Genomic DNA, 20,755 nt, shown 5'->3' with positions numbered 1-20,755 from the left:
TCTCCGTGCCTGCAGCCCAGACGGTTCCAGTCTCCGTGCCAGCAGCCCAGACGGTTCCAGTCTCCGTGCCAGCAGCCCAGCCAGACTCCGTTCCCGTGTCAGCTCGCAGAAGACTGCTTCTTCCCGAGCCAGTTTCTGTACGGTTTGCCCTGGCCTCCGGGCCTGAGGACCTGTTTGCCCTGGCCTCCGGGCCTGAGGACCTGTTTGCCCTGGCCTCCGGGCCTGAGGACCTGTTTGCCCTGGCCTCCGGGCCTGAGGACCTGTTTGCCCTGGCCTCCGGGCCTGAGGACCTGTTTGCCCTGGCCTCCGGGCCTGAGGACCTGTTTGCCCTGGCCTCCGGGCCTGAGGACCTGTTTGCCCTGGCCTCCGGGCCTGAGGACCTGTTTGCCCTGGCCTCCGGGCCTGAGGACCTGTTTGCCCTGGCCTCCGGGCCTGAGGACCTGCCTGCCCTGGATAGTGCCACTTTCCCTGCTACTGGACCTGGTAGGGCGGTTAATCCTGTCTCTATCAGGTCTATTGCTGTAGGTGTTGGTATTGCTGTCCTGGCTTGCCTCTTCCTATTTCTAACGGGTGCCTGTGCTCCTGGTCCGCCACCTGTGATGGGTGCCTGTGCTCCTGGTCCGCCACCTGTGATGGGTGCCTGTGCTCCTGGTCCGCCACCTGTGATGGGTGCCTGTGCTCCTGGTCCGCCACCTGTGATGGGTGCCTGTGCTCCTGGTCCGCCACCTGTGATGGGTGCCTGTGCTCCTGGTCCGCCACCTGTGATGGGTGCCTGTGCTCCTGGTCCGCCACCTGTGATGGGTGCCTGTGCTCCTGGTCCGCCACCTGTGATGGGTGCCTGTGCTCTTGGTCCGCCACCTGTGATGGGTGCCTGTGCTCTTGGTCCGCCACCTGTGATGGGTGCCTGTGCTCCTGGTCCGCCACCTGTGATGGGTGCCTGTGCTTCTGGTCCGCCACCTGTGATGGGTGCCCGTGCTCCTGGTCCGCCACCTGTGATGGGTGCCCGTGCTCCTGGTCCGCCACCTGTGATGGGTGCCCGTGCTCCTGGTCCGCCACCTGTGATGGGTGCCTGTGCTCTTGGTCCGCCACCTGTGATGGGTGCCCGTGCTCCTGGTCCGCCACCCGTGATGGGTGTCCAAACTCCTGATCCGCCACCCGTGATGGGTGCCTGTATTCCTGGTCTGCCACCCGTGATGGGTGTCCAAACTCCTGATCCGCCACCCGTGATGGGTGTCCGAACTCCTGATCCGCCACCCGTGATGGGTGTCCAAACTCCTGGTCTGCCACCCGTGATGGGTGTCCAAGCTCCTGGTCCGCCACCTGTAATGGGTGCCTGTATTGATTTTGTCTGTCTTCATGTCCTGGTTTCCGACTCTGGCTGTGATATCTTGGCTCCTAATTCTGCCAATGTTCCTGTTCTGGCTCCTGACCCCAGCAATTTCTTTGTTTTGTTTTCCAATCCTCAAGAAGCTCCTGTTCTCGTTTCTGGCGAGGCTTCGGCCCATTTCCCCAGGATTTGGACTAAAATGGATGGGGGACCATTTGATCCTGGGATCGCCCGGAGGTCGATCCTCAAGGGGGGGGTAATGTCAGGATCAGCCCGGGACTTGAACTCTGGTGGTGCTGTTCTGCTCATTGTAGCACTTACCTCATGAGCCACTGGGGGCTCTCGGGACTGGTCCTGAGCCATTGAGTGTATTGTTTTCTGTTATATGCCTGTTCACAGTGTTTTCCACCCACCTCGTTTACCCTCATGTGTTTCCCATTTCCTAATCACCTTACCTTTATAAACCCCGCCCTGAGCTTTGCTCAGTGCTGAGTCATTGATTGTATCCTGTTTGTTCCTGACCTGCTATTTTGAATCTGAATCTGAATCTGAACCTGAACCTGAATCTGAACCTGAACCTTGAAAACCTTGTTTGTCTTGTTCCTGAAAACCTTGTTACCTTGTTTCCTGAGTGAGTACTTTTGTTCCTGTGTTCCCCTTTTTTCCCTCACCATGTGGATTCCTCGATCAGCCATTCTGCTTGTTCCTGCCTTTTGTGTTTCTGTGTTCCGTCTGCAATAAACCTGCTATAACTTCATCACCATCATGTTTTTGCCTACTATTACCTATGGCTACACCCCTGGGCGTCCACCATATCCACTCCCCTTGGAGTGGCTATCCTCGGTCACAACAGTTCCTAGTTGTGAACGTTACAGTACCATTATCTGTGTATTTTATGATTTACTAATCAACTGTATCCAACGAACAGTAGGAAGGAGGAATGCAATGAGATGAAGAAAGCTAACGTTTTATAAGCCTGTATTTACTCTTCGTCCAATATTCATTTCTATATCCAGGCCACAGATCAGATGGGGTTCTGGGCAGATCCATTTACAGATGACTGCATGAATGAGACAACCCAACTGGTTGATATCTGGCTGGCTTTCCAGCATACGGAAGTGTATGCGTGTGCCGTATCTAGTAGAGGTAAGTCTAAAACATTTCACCACTCTTCCGATCGGCTTCTTCAGTTCCATTCAGTTTGAACTGAAGAAGTCTCTCAGATGAGAGGATAAATGTTTTTTTTAAGAAAGCTCAGAAAGTCCAGTTGTTTTAGACTTACCTCTACTAGATACTGTATATCATGATTTAGATGAATGAGAGTCTCCATAGACATGTATATGTGCACTTTAAAAACAGGAAAGAAAGTGTGTACAAGCATCACTGTTAATCTGCAAATGATTTATGTGCAATTGTCCCACACCGCACACATGTTTCTTAGCCTAAATGCCACAATGAGATCCTTTCCTAGCCAACCCCCTGAAACTGGAGCTTTGTATCTCTTGGCAACCAAAGGTTCATTTCTCTAATGACTTGTCTTGAAGTAAACACTTCTGCCATTCCCCTGACATGTAGCAGGGATTCTACAACCTATAGCTCTCCAGCTGTGATTGAACTACAATTCCCAGAAGCCCTTGACAGGCAGCAGCTGTATGGAGTTGTATTTCAGCTTAGCCATACAACGGCACTGTACCACGTTTACATAGAACAATACACACTTGATGAAAAATCCAGCCACGAGGATATAATGTCACTCGGATTGCTGGGACAGGGGCAAAGCTAACAAACCTACGACGTGACAAACTATGTGTGCAGCCCAGTCCAATTCCTGCAGCTGAACTCCAAGCGAACGATAAACCGTATCAGATGTCAGCTGACAAACAATAGATCACGCAGAGCACCCACAGGACCGACCCGTCTGCCTGTTTTTCTTGCTATGAATGACATTATACAGTGATGTCATTTACTCCAAAGCCAAAGAACGAAGTCATTGCAGTTGACCAGAAACCACATGAATTGTGAACATAGTAAGAGGGGAAACATGCTTTACATTCTGCATTAATATTCAGGGCAGGGCTGCAGCACTGGATAACAAGGACTGTCTGCCTTACACATCAAAGCCCTCGGGGGCTCATTTAAAAGCACAGGTGATAAATGGTACCACTGCAGTTACCCACAGCAACCAGTCAGGAAATATCTTTCATTCTCTACAGCTCACTATGCAAAAATTAATACAAGAACCTCCAGTTTGGCCATTAGCAACTATTCAAATCTTCAGGCTATGCCTCCTCCAACTCATACATACATTACAGGGGAATGATCAAGTTCTGTCCAATGACATGAAAGTTGACATTGGGGTGGCCGTGTGCGGTCACAGTTCAGTGTAGTGTGGTCTCAGCTCTAGTGATTTAGTCTGTCTACCCCAAAGTTGAACTGGGTTGTCCAGGGCTCACCAGGGCTACCGAGTCCCAGTCGGGAGCATTATCTCCTCCAAAAATCATCCCCCTGCCCTCACTGAAAACTGCTTACCACACTTCTGCCTTTCCACAGTTCCCGGTGGAGGGGACTTTTTTCAGAGGGAGCAGGCTTGGGTCAGCAAGGGTCGAGGCCCATCTTGTTTTTTCCTGGTGTTACTCAGGCCAAGGCCAACCCTGGACCACCCTGACCATCTACATATCTGAATCTTTGCCCAATATGGCGACCTTGTTTTGGCCAATATCGGGCAGATAGGGCCAAACAATTAGATTATAATAGGCAGCAGTGCAGGCCATCTGGAAGGGACTGAATCAACAAGCTTATGTGGTCCTCATCCCAACAGGGTTGGTCCTAAAGATATCTTGACAATCTTCGGCTAGATATCTATTGGATAGACTGTCTGTCAAGGCTAGTGATATGACTCCAATGCATTTGGCTACAAAAAAGTCACAGCACAAGTGGCGTGACAAAGAGCATTTGTGAAATTTTTCAGGACAAATTCGCTCATCACTAGGCAGGGCCAATATGTGGTCAGATAAGCTACCACTCCATCTGAAGAGGCTGAATGAGCAGCTTATATCTGCCTGTGTATGGCCAGCTTTACGCTAGTGAGATGAAAGCAGATTACAACAAACCAATGCAGTCCTCGATTTGATGAGAATTTTAAACCTGCCCGATTGACATCTGGATTATTTTCACCCAGATATCAATCGTGGAAGCCTGTCGGAGGACCCATACACTGGACAATAAACTGGCAACTTTGTCTGTTGGCATCTTTTCTCAGTCCATGTATAGCCATCTTTACACTAGCAAGGTGGAAGCAAATTGCTGATTGGGCGTTACTATACTGATGCAATTCAGCAAGTTAGTAAATAAGCTCTACTGATTGGCTATTAATAGCAATGTGCACTGTTAAATTAATTAAATATTAAAAACCATTTCTACTTTCCCTTAAAGTTGAAATGTAAAATGCTATCTGGTCAAAAGAATACTCAACACCCAGACAGTACACTGATCCTGTTATCTTTCTGCTCAGTCCCTGTTAATTCATCAGTCTGTCATTAACACCACGGCCTGGTTGCTTGGGTAAGTGGAATATTAACAACTAGCTGTAGAAATTCCAGACTGGAGTGCTACATCATTCAAAAAGAACAAAAAATACGGAGCAACTCTAACCTGCTTTAGCATACAACTGACTACATCATACTTAAAGTTAATGTGAATGTGAATATACCCTTTAATACAATGAAACATAACCCTTTTTAAGCAATGTATACCTAAAACTGATAAAAGAAATGTGCCTGTGTGTACTGAGCAGAGTGCACCTATGGGATCTGCTTCCAACCTCCCAATATGTCTGCACGTGTTTGATCCTCGGTGATTAGCCCTGTGTGCTTTATATAAAGGCTTGCAGTCTATCACAGCCACTAATGGATAGAGACCAGGCACAAAAAATGTGTCCGCTAATCTGTACCAGATGGAGAGAAACTGCCAATAGCAGAGATTAAAAAAGTAGTCCCCAGCACTCTGCATAGATAAAGCATAACATGCATGTATGGGATACAGGAAGAACGGAAAAGGGTCTCTGGTACTATGAATAGTAAAGTTGAATTATAAACATGATGGCTTGCTACATGCATAGAACTTTCTGTACACACAGATAAATGCACATTACTGACCTGAGCTCTATACATAGCCTTCTATTTGCACTTATGTTCAAGACTACCCTTCATGTAAATGAATGGTTCTCTAGGGTAACAATATCCCAGTTAAAAGGGCACGGGAAGCTCTCCTCACCCTGAGCCATATTTACCATATTGGCACTCGAGAGGCCATCTCCAGGGCAGCCCTTGTGTACTTATATAGTAAATTAAAATGTGCCCCACCACCAACAGAAACTTGCCTGTTAAATCAGGCAGTAGGACTGGGTGGGGGTACCTAACTGTCTGCAATCAGCACTTGAGCAGTACAGCAGGTCCTTTTGTACTGATTGAGGGCTGAGTGGGCAGGCTGAGGCCTGTTGACTATGGAGGCACCAAAATACAGCCCTGGAGATACCATGTCATCCATCTATATGAGTTTGAAATGTACGCACTTGCTTGAGCAAATGCATCCTCAATGGTGCAGTAGGAAGGCAGGTGTTAAGCAGAGCGAATATGAAGATAAGCTAAGAAACATTGCATTTGGACATTTATATGAATTCCATATGCACATGAAACATGTTGTGTATATACATAGGTAATTAAGACAAATGGTCATGTTGTCACGAGAGGATATGTAGTAAGAAAGGCAGCCTTTTGCCTTAGCCCGGGAACCAACAGCCAGTAATTATTATTAAACGCAACCATCTAATAGGTTGCCAATGTTGGTGGACCAAGATATTACCTAAAAGTTCCCTAAGCTTTTAACCAAGAATATAACTAATACTTAAAATATAATGGTAGGACTTTTGCAATGGCCATAGCTCATTTTACCTTGCCAGAAGGGAGTTGATATAGTCAGGAGTTGTTGGATCTGGGCTCAGAGGTGGTGACGTCACAAATGCAGCTGCTTTAGCCCAGTTCTTGCTCCAATAGTGTGTTCCATCAGTGCCCAGACTGGCAGTGATTGGTTCACCAAAAACAACGTAGCCTAAAAATGATGACATGATTGATTATAAATCTGTGTATAGCTTTTATCTGTTTCTGTTTTCAAAGCCAATCAATTCACTTGGCCAAACTCTGATTACAACTGCAGTTATCATCTTAGAACTCATCTACATCCACAAATGCGGTTTCTCCGCAGTTAGTTAAGTGTAAAACCCTTTTCATTAAAGGTACTTGCGTCAAAATGCATTCCGTGCACTTCCGTATAGTTGCCCTTCATTCTTAACTGAGCAATGCTGCGTCTATTGAGCACTGCTGAACCCTGAAGCTACCACCACCTCTGGACCAGGTGGTAGCTTCAGGGTTCTGATTGATGCAGGGTGCTGAGGGAACCCTGGAGCTACCTCATGTTTTACAGGTGGAGGTAGCTCCAGGGTTAGCTCCCTGTATCATTCAGCGCAGTTCAATTGCTCCTAAAAAATATGGTGCACCAAGCACATTGCCACCACCTTTGCGACTGCAATGATGCTGCAAATTTTGGTGGAAAAAAGATATGGGATTGCACTTTGCTCACTACACTTGTGGACATACGTGTCCTTCTGTGTACCGTAGGTCTTAGCATACCCCAATATCATTAGGTAAATAACATTTTATGCCAATGAAATCCATAATTTCTATCCACATCTGCTCACAGTATGTTGAGTGATCAACATACTATATACTACAATACAATACAGAGCAAAAGTATTATTGCTAATCTTCCATTAAACTTTAACATGGTCAGATGGACAAAGGTTTAGTCATCTTCTTTTTTGGCTTTAACCTGACTGACAGTGGTTAATTATAACAGGGGCTTTTAGGATGGTTGCCTAGGCTTCAGGAAGACCCATGGTCAAGCAGATCCAAAAATTGCTGAGGATGCCCGAAACCCTTTCTTTCTATGTCTCTTACCACATTTTTACTTTATAGTTAAAACATACAGTGTTGTGTATACAAGCAGCGATATAGTTATACATACATGCATATTCACCTTGCTGAGAAACAGTTATAGAAACACAACTGGTTATACAGTATATAAAACAATGGGCTCTGTATAAAGCATTCACCTTTTTTTCTGGCTTGGGAGATCAGATCTACAGAGCTTTTGCTCATCACTTTGGTAATATACAGTGGGCAGTTCGTTTGGCTTGCAATGGTGATGGCACGGAAAACAGCTTCTGCTTCCAGCTAGAAGAACAAAGAAACAAGCAATGATATTGAAGCATACAACACCGGACAACCATTAGGATATAATTCACAAGTGACATGTAAAACCTGTCAGCAGAGTTTTCATTGGCCAAGAGACGACACAAAAACTCTTGACTTTTAACTATGGAACATGAAGATCCAACAAGAACAATGTATAGTACCAGACTTCATTAATTGTGCCACCAGGAGATTAGGAACATGTCGATATCGCCAGCTGGTGTCTACGGAGGATCACTGGGACTGATTCAAATATGGTACTGGTGCACATTTTGCTAGTGCTCCTTACTTTACGAAAATCAAACTGTCCATAATGAAAACTAACAGACATCAATTAGATGTGTATCTGCATCACTTAATATTAAGGGAAAAGCTGCCAAATGCCTAGAGTAGCACTAACCTTACACAAAAGGCTTAATATAAATAATTTTAATTATTACATGTCAATTATCCTCTTCATCCCCAATAATGCCCCAAATATGCTGGTAATATTAAAGCAGCAATCATAAAGCAATATTAAAGCAGCTACTATATATATATATATATATATATATATATATATATATATATATATATATATATATATATATTGTGCCTCTATATACAGTATAAATGAGATACAATTTTCCATTATACTGTTTATATTGAAAACGAGTGCACTAAGAATCAAATTATGGCAGTGAATTAGTACAGCTGGGTCCCTGTACATCATCTGAGCTGGTTTGTTTGGCTGTCTGTGAATGTGTTCTTCCACATTAGCTGCACCTGGTATGTAGAAGATCCACTCAAATATAAATACTATAATTTATGGATCTGCTTCCTTTCACTCTGTTGTACACGGGGTCCTTTTCTTGGGTCTCACTGCATCCTGTGCTTTTATGGTTTGTACACAGAACTGCATTGGTGGCAATCCTTCCTTCATTCCATCACAATCAGCTCAGAACTCCGGCTTGGAACATTTCACTTCTTGGCAGACGCACAAGGGTAAATGGTTTGATATGAGATAAGACTTCCTGCTAACGAAATGAACTGGTCCTAGCACCCTTTTGCTACATAACATTATCCTTATTGAACTTTCTCAAAAATACCATTAAACTATAATGGGTTAATTCAATATTTTATAGCATTTGAAAACAGGCATATAAAAAATATGTCTTTGAAAACGGCTTATGGCAGCCATAACTTACACCGCTCTCTGATGAACAATTTCTTCACTGTAGCATGTTTAATACTAACCAAGACCATTAGGGCCAATACACAATATTTTTGCACCTGTACATGTGAAACAAGGTAATGCTGTCTCAATAGCAACACTGAATGGGGCATGGTGCAGATTAATGATGGGTGAATCTGACTCTTTTCACTTTGCCGAAAATTTGCAATACTGCAAAAAAGTTGCCAAATGCATTGAAGTCATTAGGCATTTCTCAGGCAACATTTTTAAAAACAACACAACATCTTTCAAACCGTGCAACATTTTTAACTAAACATTAGAGTCTATGGGCGTTTTTCGCTGCAAAATGTGGCAAAATATTTAGCTCATCCCTAGTGCAGAGTATGCATGTTTTTTTTTTTTACATTATGAATCTTGCCCCATTTTTGAAAATCAGCCTACCAGTCTTCTCTCTAAATTACCCCTTCACTATAAAATAAAATCTATATTCCTAGAGCTTTGTGAGATTTTGTCTCCATGTTTTCTATTTTGATAAAGATTGATGGTCAAAATATTCCATAGTCCATAATCTTTAGGTGAAGACTTCAAGGGGAACCAAGTCATCTGACAAGGCTCTAGCCTTACTGAAATTAGATATACTAATTTAGCACAGCTTGAGCAGTTGGGGTTGAAAAAGGCGTGGAATGTCCACAGTCCAGACACAAAATTACTGCTGACACTTAGGTGGGTGCCCAAAGCATGAACCACTGTTCACTTTGCCACCCACCACTCGTGCAACCATTATGGCCAATATGCAGGAAATGCATACTATGAGCTCAGTGTTCCCTTATCATCAAATTCTGGGGACCACTGCATGCTGAATTCACCAGTGAATGTTCTAATAGACCCAGTTTGCTGGCACTACAAAGCAATGTCAACAGCCTTCTAGCTGTGTTTATATGTCTGTTTTAACAGTAGGAGGAAATGCCAAATAAAAACCATTACACCGTAAAAATAATGTTTAACTAAATCTATTGAGTGACAGAAAAGTGAACAGCACTGTTTAACCTTTTGCAGGAAGAAAAAAAACTACTTCACAAAAATCCAACAGGAGGCATGGGGCAGGCATGTGGCCCTACAGATGATTTTTATGACTCCCAGACTGATCCTGAACTAAATTAAATCATTGCAGCATCTGGCTGCAAAAATGTGCATGTAAAGATAATTGGCCCAGTACATGGAAGAAGCAGGACTTCTCAGAATGCCTAGTAACTATCCCACTAATGGTGTTTGTTTGCTACATGTTAATATAAAGATAAGAACAGCACAATATTTGGAACCTCTGTGCTTCCATTTGTTTAAATGTGCACCCCCAATTAATTCAAGGCTCTTAAAAATATCTAAGTACTGGAGTTTCCTTTTATGTATTATTGTCTTTTCTGCACTATAATTATAAGTATTTATAATTTGTATCAGTATTTCATGATGTTATTACATCACTAGATCTAATTAGTCCAATACGATATGGTATCGGGGGAAACTGCTAGTCATCTGTGGGTATAGAAAGGATGTGACCATGGATTAAATCACATATTCCACATGATGTGTTCCCACTGTATAAATAGAGTGTTTTACAGGTGAGCAATTATACTATCGGTTTCAGTAATTACAAATAGCAACGCAGCCCCCTGGAAGGGGTGGCTTAATCATGGCCTTTTAATGACTATTATTAAGTTTGGTGTTTGGCTGATTAAATAAAGAGCTGTTGTCGGTAGGGGTGACCACCTCAGCTCCCACTGAGCCACATGTACTGCTAGGAAGTGTTTGAAGAGGTTTAAACAATAACATGTGCCCTAAAAATCTTTAGGATTGTGTAGAAAAGACTAAAAGAAGGAATGCTAAATGGGACACACAGGGTGCATACCTCCCAACATTTTGGAAGTAAAAAGAGGGACAAAAAAAAAATTTTTCCGCACGTAACGCAGCAATTTTTTGACAACACCCCTTTCTGTTGCCACACCCCCTAATTACCATGTTTGTTTTACAAAATTTGGTACGTTATGAAAGTTTGAAAATATTTCTCCTTATCTAAACTGTGTTTTTGTGTCTCAAAATTGTTACAAAGTATCTTATTTGCACCTGTTAGCTGTTCTCTGCTCTCTGCTAAAAGCCAATTAAGTGAGAAACTTTCTTTTTCTGGCTGTTCAGTGCAGAGAAAATAGGGACTTTCCAGTACAAATGAGGGACTGCGGTTGAGCTGTCAAAAGAGGGACTGTCCCTCCGAAAAAGGGACAGTTGGGAGGTATGAGGGTGTACTGTAGAACATTAACATCCAGCTTGTTGCTCTCCAGATGAACTACAGGGTCCAGCATCAGCCTTCACGTCTCTAGTGTATAGTCAAATACAATATAAACTTTCACATAAATATTAGAATCTCACTAGAGAAAGGTGAAACACCTTTCAGATGATTAGATAAATGTCAGTACCAATGCCACACAAAAAAATTGTTTGGCCCTTGTATGTTTTAATTCTTTAGAGTATCTCAGCCCTATGTAAAGCTCTTCCCTTTTCCAAGATGGCTTACTGTGACTGGTTGCTTCAGAACCGACTCTCGGGCCAGCATAATATACATCTATGTGTATTCTGAGCTACAGAGCTGAATGGCCAATAGAATGCCTCAGCTTGACAATAGCTTGGGTGCATAGCCATAAAAAGTGTTTTTGCACCAATGAATTGGTGATGGAACCCTGCCTGGATAATATTAGTCTGAGAAGTCTGTGGGTGAGAATCCTATAATAAAAGTGAGGCCGTCTCAGAACTGATTGGTTTTCCCTGTCTAATGTGAAAGAACTCTTGGTGAAACAAATATAGCAGAAAATGGAAAGGCCACAAACACTGGTACACACATAAATGCCAGGTGCCATGCCATTGCTAATATCATGAGTAGTTCACAACTGAATAAGCATTGAAATGAAAAAAAATTGCAGCTGTGTTGAGGCATCAGATTGCATTAAAGCCATTGCAAAGTATAGATTTAGATTTCCAGAAAGTTCAATGAGCATAGCATTGGCCAACACTATATACAGCACACAAGCACTACACCTAACACGTCTGCTGCAGCTCTTATTAAATTCAGCATCCTGCAATGATTGCATTTTATAAAATACTTTAGGGGAATTTTCAGTGTGTTTTTTGTGTAAAAAAAGAAAACACATTTTTAGCATCTGCAACCCTGCAACTCCAATAACACCTAAAAATGAAGATTAAACTTTTAGTTGATGACTTTTGTTATTTTTTATTGCTTTATTTTATCATCCTTCGTGTGTGTTTGGTGAGTCTCATTCAATTTAGTACTGAAAGCTTGTTTCGGCTATGCCATTGGGACCCTATGCTATAACTAACCTTAATTATTTCTATATCTTATTTGTTGTTTCAATTCAAGGACCAAGAAACAATACTGAACCATTGAGTTCATTGGTGCATTCAGTTGTGCAGACAGTATCCAGGGCACCATGTTGTCTGGCACCTGAGGCCAATTGAGGTTTCTTCCCCTGATACCACTAGTTACACCATTGTTGGTGACATATTAGATACATTGCCTAAGGCATCCTCGACAGAAGCTACATTAATTTTAACATTCACTTATGGTCATGCTATGGTCTATTGTATTTTGTATGAACTTTCTCAAATTTGTTTTTGCTTTGATTGTATCTACAAGAGACTTTTTGTAATATTTGTATATACATGCTTTGATACAATGTTTTTTTTGTAGCCTATAACTAAGTGTCTTAGACACGAAACGCATCAGGCATGAGTGTTTCATACAAAAAAAACAAACGGTTTTTTTTATTCAACATTTATCTGATCCATGGTGGACCTATTTGAGTGCCTTGCTCCAACACTTTGTTTCCTTATTTATGGTTTATCCACTCCCTTGAGCTGAGGGCCTGGGGCAAGAGCACCTGGGCCACCTATCCTATTTGGTGAGTTCATCAACTTGTGAGGTTTGATGGTTATACAAATGTGCATGCTTATCCTTTGCCATTCTTCTGTTAAGATGGTTATAATATAAAGATGTTAGATTCAATACATAATCTTACCTCTTCTGGTCGACTCAAAACATGACCCTCTGGTCCAGTAATTCCCAATTCTAACATTCTGTTTTGCTCCTAGAACAAAAAAAATCCAGTACAGGTATTGTTAAAAGATGCCTTCAGCCACTGTATTTATACCAGGTGTAGTAACCCTTAGCAAACCAATCAAATGTTTCCTTGGTAAACTAGTACCTAATGTGTGTTCTTGTCTGATTTTTTCAAGAGTTCTCCACCCAAGATCATTAAAATTCCAAACAACTTTCAATATAGCATACCTTCATTAAAAATGTTTCAGTGGTTTTTAAGTTCTATATGTAAGTACAATGGAAACCCAGTGTTTGTTTATCCTATTATATTCTCTGGTCTGACTATTAAATCGGTAACAGCAGTCAGATGGCAACGTTGCTTCAGGAGTCACAACCAGGAGTGCAGACACCAAAAAAATTAAAAATGAAGACCAACAGCAAACTATCTTAGAATGTCATTAAAAATGGAATGCAACATGAATATTCGAATTTCAAATATATAGCTCTAATTATTTCCTTATCTGCCTCTGCTAACAATTATCAGACTGTCTACACCAGGACTGATATTCCAGAGGTCGGTGATTCTTCTCCCACTAACTGCTGTACACACCATGCTTGACAAATAATTATGAACATTCTAGAAGATTTCTTTTCTCTTGAGTTTTTGGATGCCTTACTCACTGACTTCATAATGCTTGCACTCGCATTCTTGACCTCTCTAACATTTTGTATCAATTAGCAAGGACTCTGGAATATGAGCCAAGACCTGCAGTTCAGAGGTTTGCACAGGACTGCGGTTACGTTTCTGTTGACACTAAAGCAACTCAGCCAAAAGACACTCCTTTCATCCGTGCTGTTGCTCATTATGGAAATATTATTTGAGCAGCTCATAGCTAGAGATGTCGCGAACTGTTCGCCGGCGAACTTGTTCGCGCGAACATCGGGTGTTCGCGCTCGCCGGAAGTTCGCGAACGTCGCGCGACGTTCGCCATTTTGGGTTCGCCATTGTTGGCGCTTTTTTTTGCCCTCTCACCCCAGACCAGCAGGTACATGGCAGCCAATCAGGAAGCTCTCCCCTGGACCACTCCCCTTCCCTATAAAAACCGAAGCCCTGCAGCGTTTTTTCACTCTGCCTGTGTGTGCTGAAGAGATAGTGTAGGGAGAGAGCTGCTGCCTGTTAGTGATTTCAGGGACAGTTGAAAGTTTGCTGGCTAGTAATCGTTTTGATACTGCTCTGTTATTGGAGGGACAGAAGTCTGCAGGGGTTTGAGGGACATTTAAGCTTAGGTAGCTTTGCTGGCTAGTAATCTACCTTCTACTGCAGTGCTCTGTATGTAGCTGCAGTGGGCAGCTGTCCTGCTTCTGATCTCATCTGCTGACTGCTGCAATAACAGTAGTCCTTGTAAGGACTGCTTTTATTTATTTTTTTGTTGTTTTACTACTACTACTACTACTACTACTATAAGAGCCCAGTGCTATTAGTCTAGCAGTGTTGGGGAGTGGGACTGGTGTGCTAATCTGCTGCTCCTAGTAGTTCAGCAGCACCAACTTTAATTTTTTTTTTTAATATTCATTTTTTTTTATTTTACTTTTTTTATTTTACTACCGCTGTAGTAGTGTATAAGTTGACCTTTTAGGCATTATTTGCCCTGTAGGCATTATTTGCACACTGTTTTCTTCAACCCGCCATCGAGCTGTGTGACCTTGTTCACATTCTGTCTAAATATCCATAATATTACCGTCTCCAGAAAAAACACCGGAGTCACTTTTTTCAAGCAGCCATAATATATTTTACGTAATCCGTATCCACCGCTGTAGTAGTGTATACGTTGGCCTTGTAGGCATTATTTGCACACTGTTTTCTTCAACCCGCCATCGAGCTGTGTGACCTTGTTCCCATTCTGTCTAAATATCCATAATATTACCGTCTCCAGAAAAAACACCGGAGTCACTTTTTTCAAGCAGCATTCATATATTTTACGTAATCCGTATCCACCGCTGTAGTAGTGTATACGTTGGCCTTGTAGGCATTATTTGCACACTGTTTTCTTCAACCCGCCATCGAGCTGTGTGACCTTGTTCCCATTCTGTCTAAATATCCATAATATTACCGTCTCCAGAAAAAACACCGGAGTCACTTTTTTCAAGCAGCATTCATATATTTTACGTAATCCGTATCCACCGCTGTAGTAGTGTATACGTTGGCCTTGTAGGCATTATTTGCACACTGTTTTCTTCAACCCGCCATCGAGCTGTGTGACCTTGTTCCCATTCTGTCTAAATATCCATAATATTACCGTCTCCAGAAAAAACACCGGAGTCACTTTTTTCAAGCAGCATTCATATATTTTACGTAATCCGTATCCACCGCTGTAGTAGTGTATACGTTGGCCTTGTAGGCATTATTTGCACAGTGTTTTCTTCAACCCGCCATCGAGCTGTGTGAGCTTGTTCACATTTTGTCTAAATATTGATAATATTATCGTCTCTAGAAAAACCACTTGAGTTACTTTTTTTCAAGCAGCATTCATATATTTTACGTAATCCGTATCCACCGCTGTAGTAGTGTATACGTTGACCTTGTAGGCATTATTTGCACACTGTTTTCTTCAACCCGCCATCGAGCTGTGTGAGCTTGTTCACATTTTGTCTAAATATTGATAATATTATCGTCTCTAGAAAAACCACTTGAGTTACTTTTTTTCAAGCAGCATTCATATATTTTACGTAATCCGTATCCACCGCTGTAGTAGTGTATACGTTGACCTTGTAGGCATTATTTGCACACTGTTTTCTTCAACCCGCCATCGAGCTGTGTGAGCTTGTTCACATTTTGTCTAAATATTGATAATATTATCGTCTCTAGAAAAACCACTTGAGTTACTTTTTTTCAAGCAGCATTCATATATTTTACGTAATCCGTATCCACCGCTGTAGTAGTGTATACGTTGACCTTGTAGGCATTATTTGCACACTGTTTTCTTCAACCCGCCATCGAGCTGTGTGAGCTTGTTCACATTTTGTCTAAATATTGATAATATTATCGTCTCTAGAAAAACCACTTGAGTTACTTTTTTTCAAGCAGCATTCATATATTTTACGTAATCCGTATCCACCGCTGTAGTAGTGTATACGTTGACCTTGTAGGCATTATTTGCACAGTGTTTTCTTCAACCCGCCATCGAGCTGTGTGAGCTTGTTCACATTTTGTCTAAATATTGATAATATTATCGTCTCTAGAAAAACCACTTGAGTTACTTTTTTTCAAGCAGCATTCATATATTTTACGTAATCCGTATCCACCGCTGTAGTAGTGTATACGTTGACCTTGTAGGCATTATTTACACACTGTTTTCTTCAACCCGCCATCGAGCTGTGTGAGCTTGTTCACATTTTGTCTAAATATTGATAATATTATCGTCTCTAGAAAAACCACTTGAGTTACTTTTTTTCAAGCAGCATTCATATATTTTACGTAATCCGTATCCACCGCTGTAGTAGTGTATACGTTGACCTTGTAGGCATTATTTGCACACTGTTTTCTTCAACCCGCCATCGAGCTGTGTGACCTTGTTCACATTTTGTCTAAATATTGATAATATTATCGTCTCTAGAAAAACCACTTGAGTTACTTTTTTTCAAGCAGCATTCATATATTTTACGTAATCCGTATCCACCGCTGTAGTAGTGTATACGTTGACTTTGTAGGCATTATTTGCACAGTGTTTTCTTCAACCCGCCATCTAGCTGTGTGTATTATCGTTTCCAGAAAAACCAACTGAGTTTTTGTTGTTGTTGTTGTTTTTTTAAAAATAATGCCAGGCAAAGGCAGGCCGCCACGCAGAGGCCGTGCTAGGGGCCGTGCTGCTATGCAATCCTGTGGCCCTAGCAAATTTCCCAGTTTTAAAAAGCCAATGACCCTGAACTCCCAAAATGCTGAAGAGGTAGTTGACTGGCTTACACAGCACACCCCATCCTCTACCGTTTCTAACTTTACCACAACATCCTCCTCATCCTCCACTGCTATGGCCACCCCACGTAACACTTCCTCCACCACCGGTGCCCCTTCTTCACTGGGGTCAGAGGAGTTATTTTCCAATGAGTTTCTTGAACTGAGTAATGCGCAACCATTATTGCCAGAAGAAGATGAAGGAGATGAGGACCTTACACCAGATTTAATTCTGGCAGAGAACACGATAGAGATGGACATAATGAGTGATGAGGAGGAGGTCCCCGCTGCTGCTTCCTTCTGTGATGTGTCAGAAGAAATTGATGCATCTGAGGAGAATGATGATGAGGAGATTGATGTTTTGTGGGTGCCTAGTAGAAGAGAGCAAGAGGAGGGTAGTTCAGATGGAGAGACGGAGAGTCAGAGAGGCAGTAGGAGAATAAGACTTAGAAGAAGCAGGGAGGACAGCCCGCAGGGATCAGCAGGGCAACAACATGTATCGGCACCTGTGTTCAGCCGGCCAACGCACCCGCCATTGCCGCCAATACCGCCAACTCCGCCAACTTCTACTGTTACCGCCAGATCGCACACTTCCAAAAAGTCAGCAGTGTGGGATTTTTTTAATGTGTGTGCCTCTGACAAAAGCATTGTAATTTGCAATGAGTGCAGTCAGAAACTGAGCCTTGGTAAGCCCAACAGCCACATAGGTACAACTTCTATGCGAAGGCACATGAGCGGCAAGCACAAAGCACTTTGGGAGCAACACCTCAAAGGCAACAGGCAAACTAAAAGCCACACTCCTTCTGGTCCAGCATCTTACTGCTCTACCTCTGCTCTCCTTGACCCGTCTGAACCACCCTCCACTCCGCCTTCCACCTTGACCACCTGTTCCCATTCCCAGTCATCTGCCACCAGCCAAGTTTCTGTGAAGGCCATGTTTGAGCGTAAGAAGCCAATGTCTGACTGTCACCCCCTTGCCCGGCGTCTGACAGCTGGCTTGTCTGCACTCTTAGCCCGCCAGCTTTTACCATACCAGCTGGTGGACTCTGAGGCCTTCCGCAAATTTGTAGCAATTGGGACACCGCAGTGGAAGGTACCCAGCCGCAATTTTTTTTCTAAAAAGGGAATACCACACCTGTACCAACATGTGCAGAGCCAAGTTACCGCATCTCTGTCACTTAGTGTTGGGCCAAAGGTCCATATGACTACTGACGCATGGTCCTCCAAGCATGGTCAGGGCAGGTATGTCACCTACACTGCCCACTGGGTGAACTTGGTAATGGCTGGGAAGCAGGGAATGGGTAGCTCAACAACAACAGTGGAGTTGGTGTCACCGCCACGGATTGCACGCGGTTCTGCCACCACCTCTACTCCTCCATCGCTCTCTACCTCGTCTTCTTCTTCTTCTTACTCTGCTGCTGGGTCCTCCTTCTCCTCCTCCACACCTGTGCACCCCCAGCTCCCCCTAGGCTATTCGACGTGCCAGGTACGCCGTTGTCACGCTGTCTTGGGGATGACGTGCCTGGAAAGCAAAAACCATACCGGATCTGTACTCCTGTCATCTCTGCAGTCACAGGCCGATCGGTGGCTGACCCCACACCAACTGCAGATCGGAAAAGTGGTGTGTGACAATGGAAGCAATCTGTTGGCAGCGTTGAGACTAGGCAATTTAACACATGTGCCCTGCATGGCACATGTGTTAAATTTAATAGTCCAACGTTTTGTCTCCAAGTACCCAGGATTCCAGGACGTTCTCACCCAGTCCAGAAAGGTGTCGGCCCATTTCAGACGTTCCTACACAGCCATGGCACGCCTTGCTGACATTCAGCAGCGCTACAACATGCCAGTCAGGCGTTTGATTTCTGACAGCCAGACTCGCTGGAATTCAACGCTCCTTATGTTGGAACGTCTGCTGCAACAACAAAGGGCCGTCAACGAGTACCTTTTTGAACTGGGTGGTAGGACTGGATCTGCACAGCTGGGGATTTTTTTCCCCCGTTACTGGGTGCTTATGCGCGATGCCTGCAGGCTCATGCGACCTTTTGAAGAGGTGACAAATATGGTCAGTCGCACCGAAGGCACCATCAGCGACCTAATACCCTTCGCTTTCTTCCTGGAGCGTGCCGTGCGACGAGTGACAGATGAGGCTGTAGACCAGCGTGACGAGGAGCTGGAAGTGCACGATTTCTGGTCGGAATCACCAGAACGAACCCAGGCACCTGCTGCAACGCAGGGAGAGGTGCCAGAAGTGGAGTCAGAGGAGGAAGGTGGCTTTGTGGAGGAGGAGGAGGAGGACCAACAGGAGCAGGCTTCCCAGGGGGCTAGTGGTGACCTTTTGGGGACCCCTGGTCTTGTACGTGGCTGGGGGGAGGAGACCGTGGATGATGCAGTCCTTGATAATGAGGAAGCGGAGATGGATAGCTCTGCATCCAACCTTGTGAGAATGGGGTCTTTCATGCTGTCATGCCTGTTGAAGGACCCCCGTATCAAGAGGCTTAAGGAGAAGGACCTGTACTGGGTCGCAACGCTACTAGACCCTCGGTACAAGCATAAAGTGTCAGAAATGTTACCAACATACCACAAGTCCGAAAAGATGCGGCATTTACAAACCAGCCTGCAAAACATGTTGTACAATGCTTTTAAGGGTGATGTCACTTCAGGAACTCATCAACATTCCAGGGGCAGAGGTGCCAGTAATCCTGCCACGAGCACACCTGCAAGGACAAAGCCCTTTGGCCAGTCTGTAACGTCAGACATGCAAATGTTTTTCTGTCCAAGGCAGCGCCACAACCCTTCTGGATCCACCCTCAAAGAACGCCTCGACCGGCAGGTAGCGGACTACCTGGCATTAACTGCAGATATCGACACTCTGAGGAGCGATGAACCCCTGGACTACTGGGTGCGCAGGCTTGATCTGTGGCCAGAGCTGTCACAATTTGCCATGAACCTCTTGTCTTGCCCAGCCTCAAGTGTGCTCTCAGAAAGGACCTTCAGTGCAGCAGGAGGGATTGTAACTGAGAAGAGAACTCGCCTAGGTCACAAAAGTGTCGATTACCTGACCTTTATTAAAATGAATGAGGGGTGGATCTCGGAGGGTTACTGCACGCCGGAAGACTTGTTCTGACTTCTATGCAGCTGTCCTTCTCTTCAAGCCTCATGACTCCACACACAGCTGTCCTTTAGCGTCCTCCTCCTCCCTCCGCCACCGTTACAAACTAGGGTGCAAACCCTACTGGTTTAATTTTTTCTGGCCTCTGTGCTTCAGTGGCTGCAACCAAAAAAACTGGGCAAACAATGTCTACAAGGTCAACGTATGGCAAAAAATGACTATTTTCAGCATTTATATGGCATATTTTTTCTGGCAACTGTGCTTCAGTGGCTGCGTCCAAAAAAATGCATATTTTCTGCATTTATATGGCATAATTTTTCTGGCAACTGTGCTTCAGTGGCTGCGACCAAAAAAATGCATATTTTCTGCATTTATATGGCATAATTTTTCTGGCCTCTGTGCTTCAGTGGCTGCAACCAAAAAAATTTATATTTTCAGCATTTATATGGCATAATTTTTCTGGCCTCTGTGCTTCAGTGGCTGCAACCAAAAAAATTTATATTTTCAGCATTTATATGGCATAATTTTTCTGGCAACTGTGCTTCAGTGGCTGCGACCAAAAAAATTACTATTTTCAGCATTTATATGGCATATTTTTTCTGGCCTCTGTGCTTCAGTGGCTGCGGCCAAAAAAACTGGGCAAACAATGCCTACAAGGTCAACGACGTTGACCTTGTAGGCATTGTTTGCCCAGTTTTTTTGGCCGCAGCCACTGAAGCACAGAGGCCAGAAAAAATATGCCATATAAATGCTGAAAATAGTAATTTTTTGCCATACGTTGACTCAACGTAT

At 43.6% G+C, this 20,755-nt stretch overlaps 1 protein-coding gene across 2 annotated transcripts in view; it reads right to left on the bottom strand.

The window, feature by feature from the left end:
- The window catches only part of dpysl3.L (dihydropyrimidinase like 3 L homeolog), a 96,877-nt gene that overhangs the window by 8,975 nt on the left and 67,147 nt on the right, over window positions 1–20,755 (bottom strand). For both annotated transcript variants that reach the window (XM_018251104.2, NM_001094498.1), the window contains 3 exon segments: window positions 12,886–12,954; window positions 7,494–7,614; window positions 6,277–6,433 (listed from right to left, as the gene is read on the bottom strand). In XM_018251104.2, the coding sequence (XP_018106593.1) occupies window positions 6,277–6,433; window positions 7,494–7,614; window positions 12,886–12,954 (347 nt within the window).

This window comes from Xenopus laevis, chromosome 3L, assembly GCF_017654675.1.
Source record: "Xenopus laevis strain J_2021 chromosome 3L, Xenopus_laevis_v10.1, whole genome shotgun sequence".
Classification (NCBI taxonomy): domain Eukaryota; kingdom Metazoa; phylum Chordata; class Amphibia; order Anura; family Pipidae; genus Xenopus; species Xenopus laevis.
This window is presented reverse-complemented; position numbering and strand designations above follow the sequence as displayed.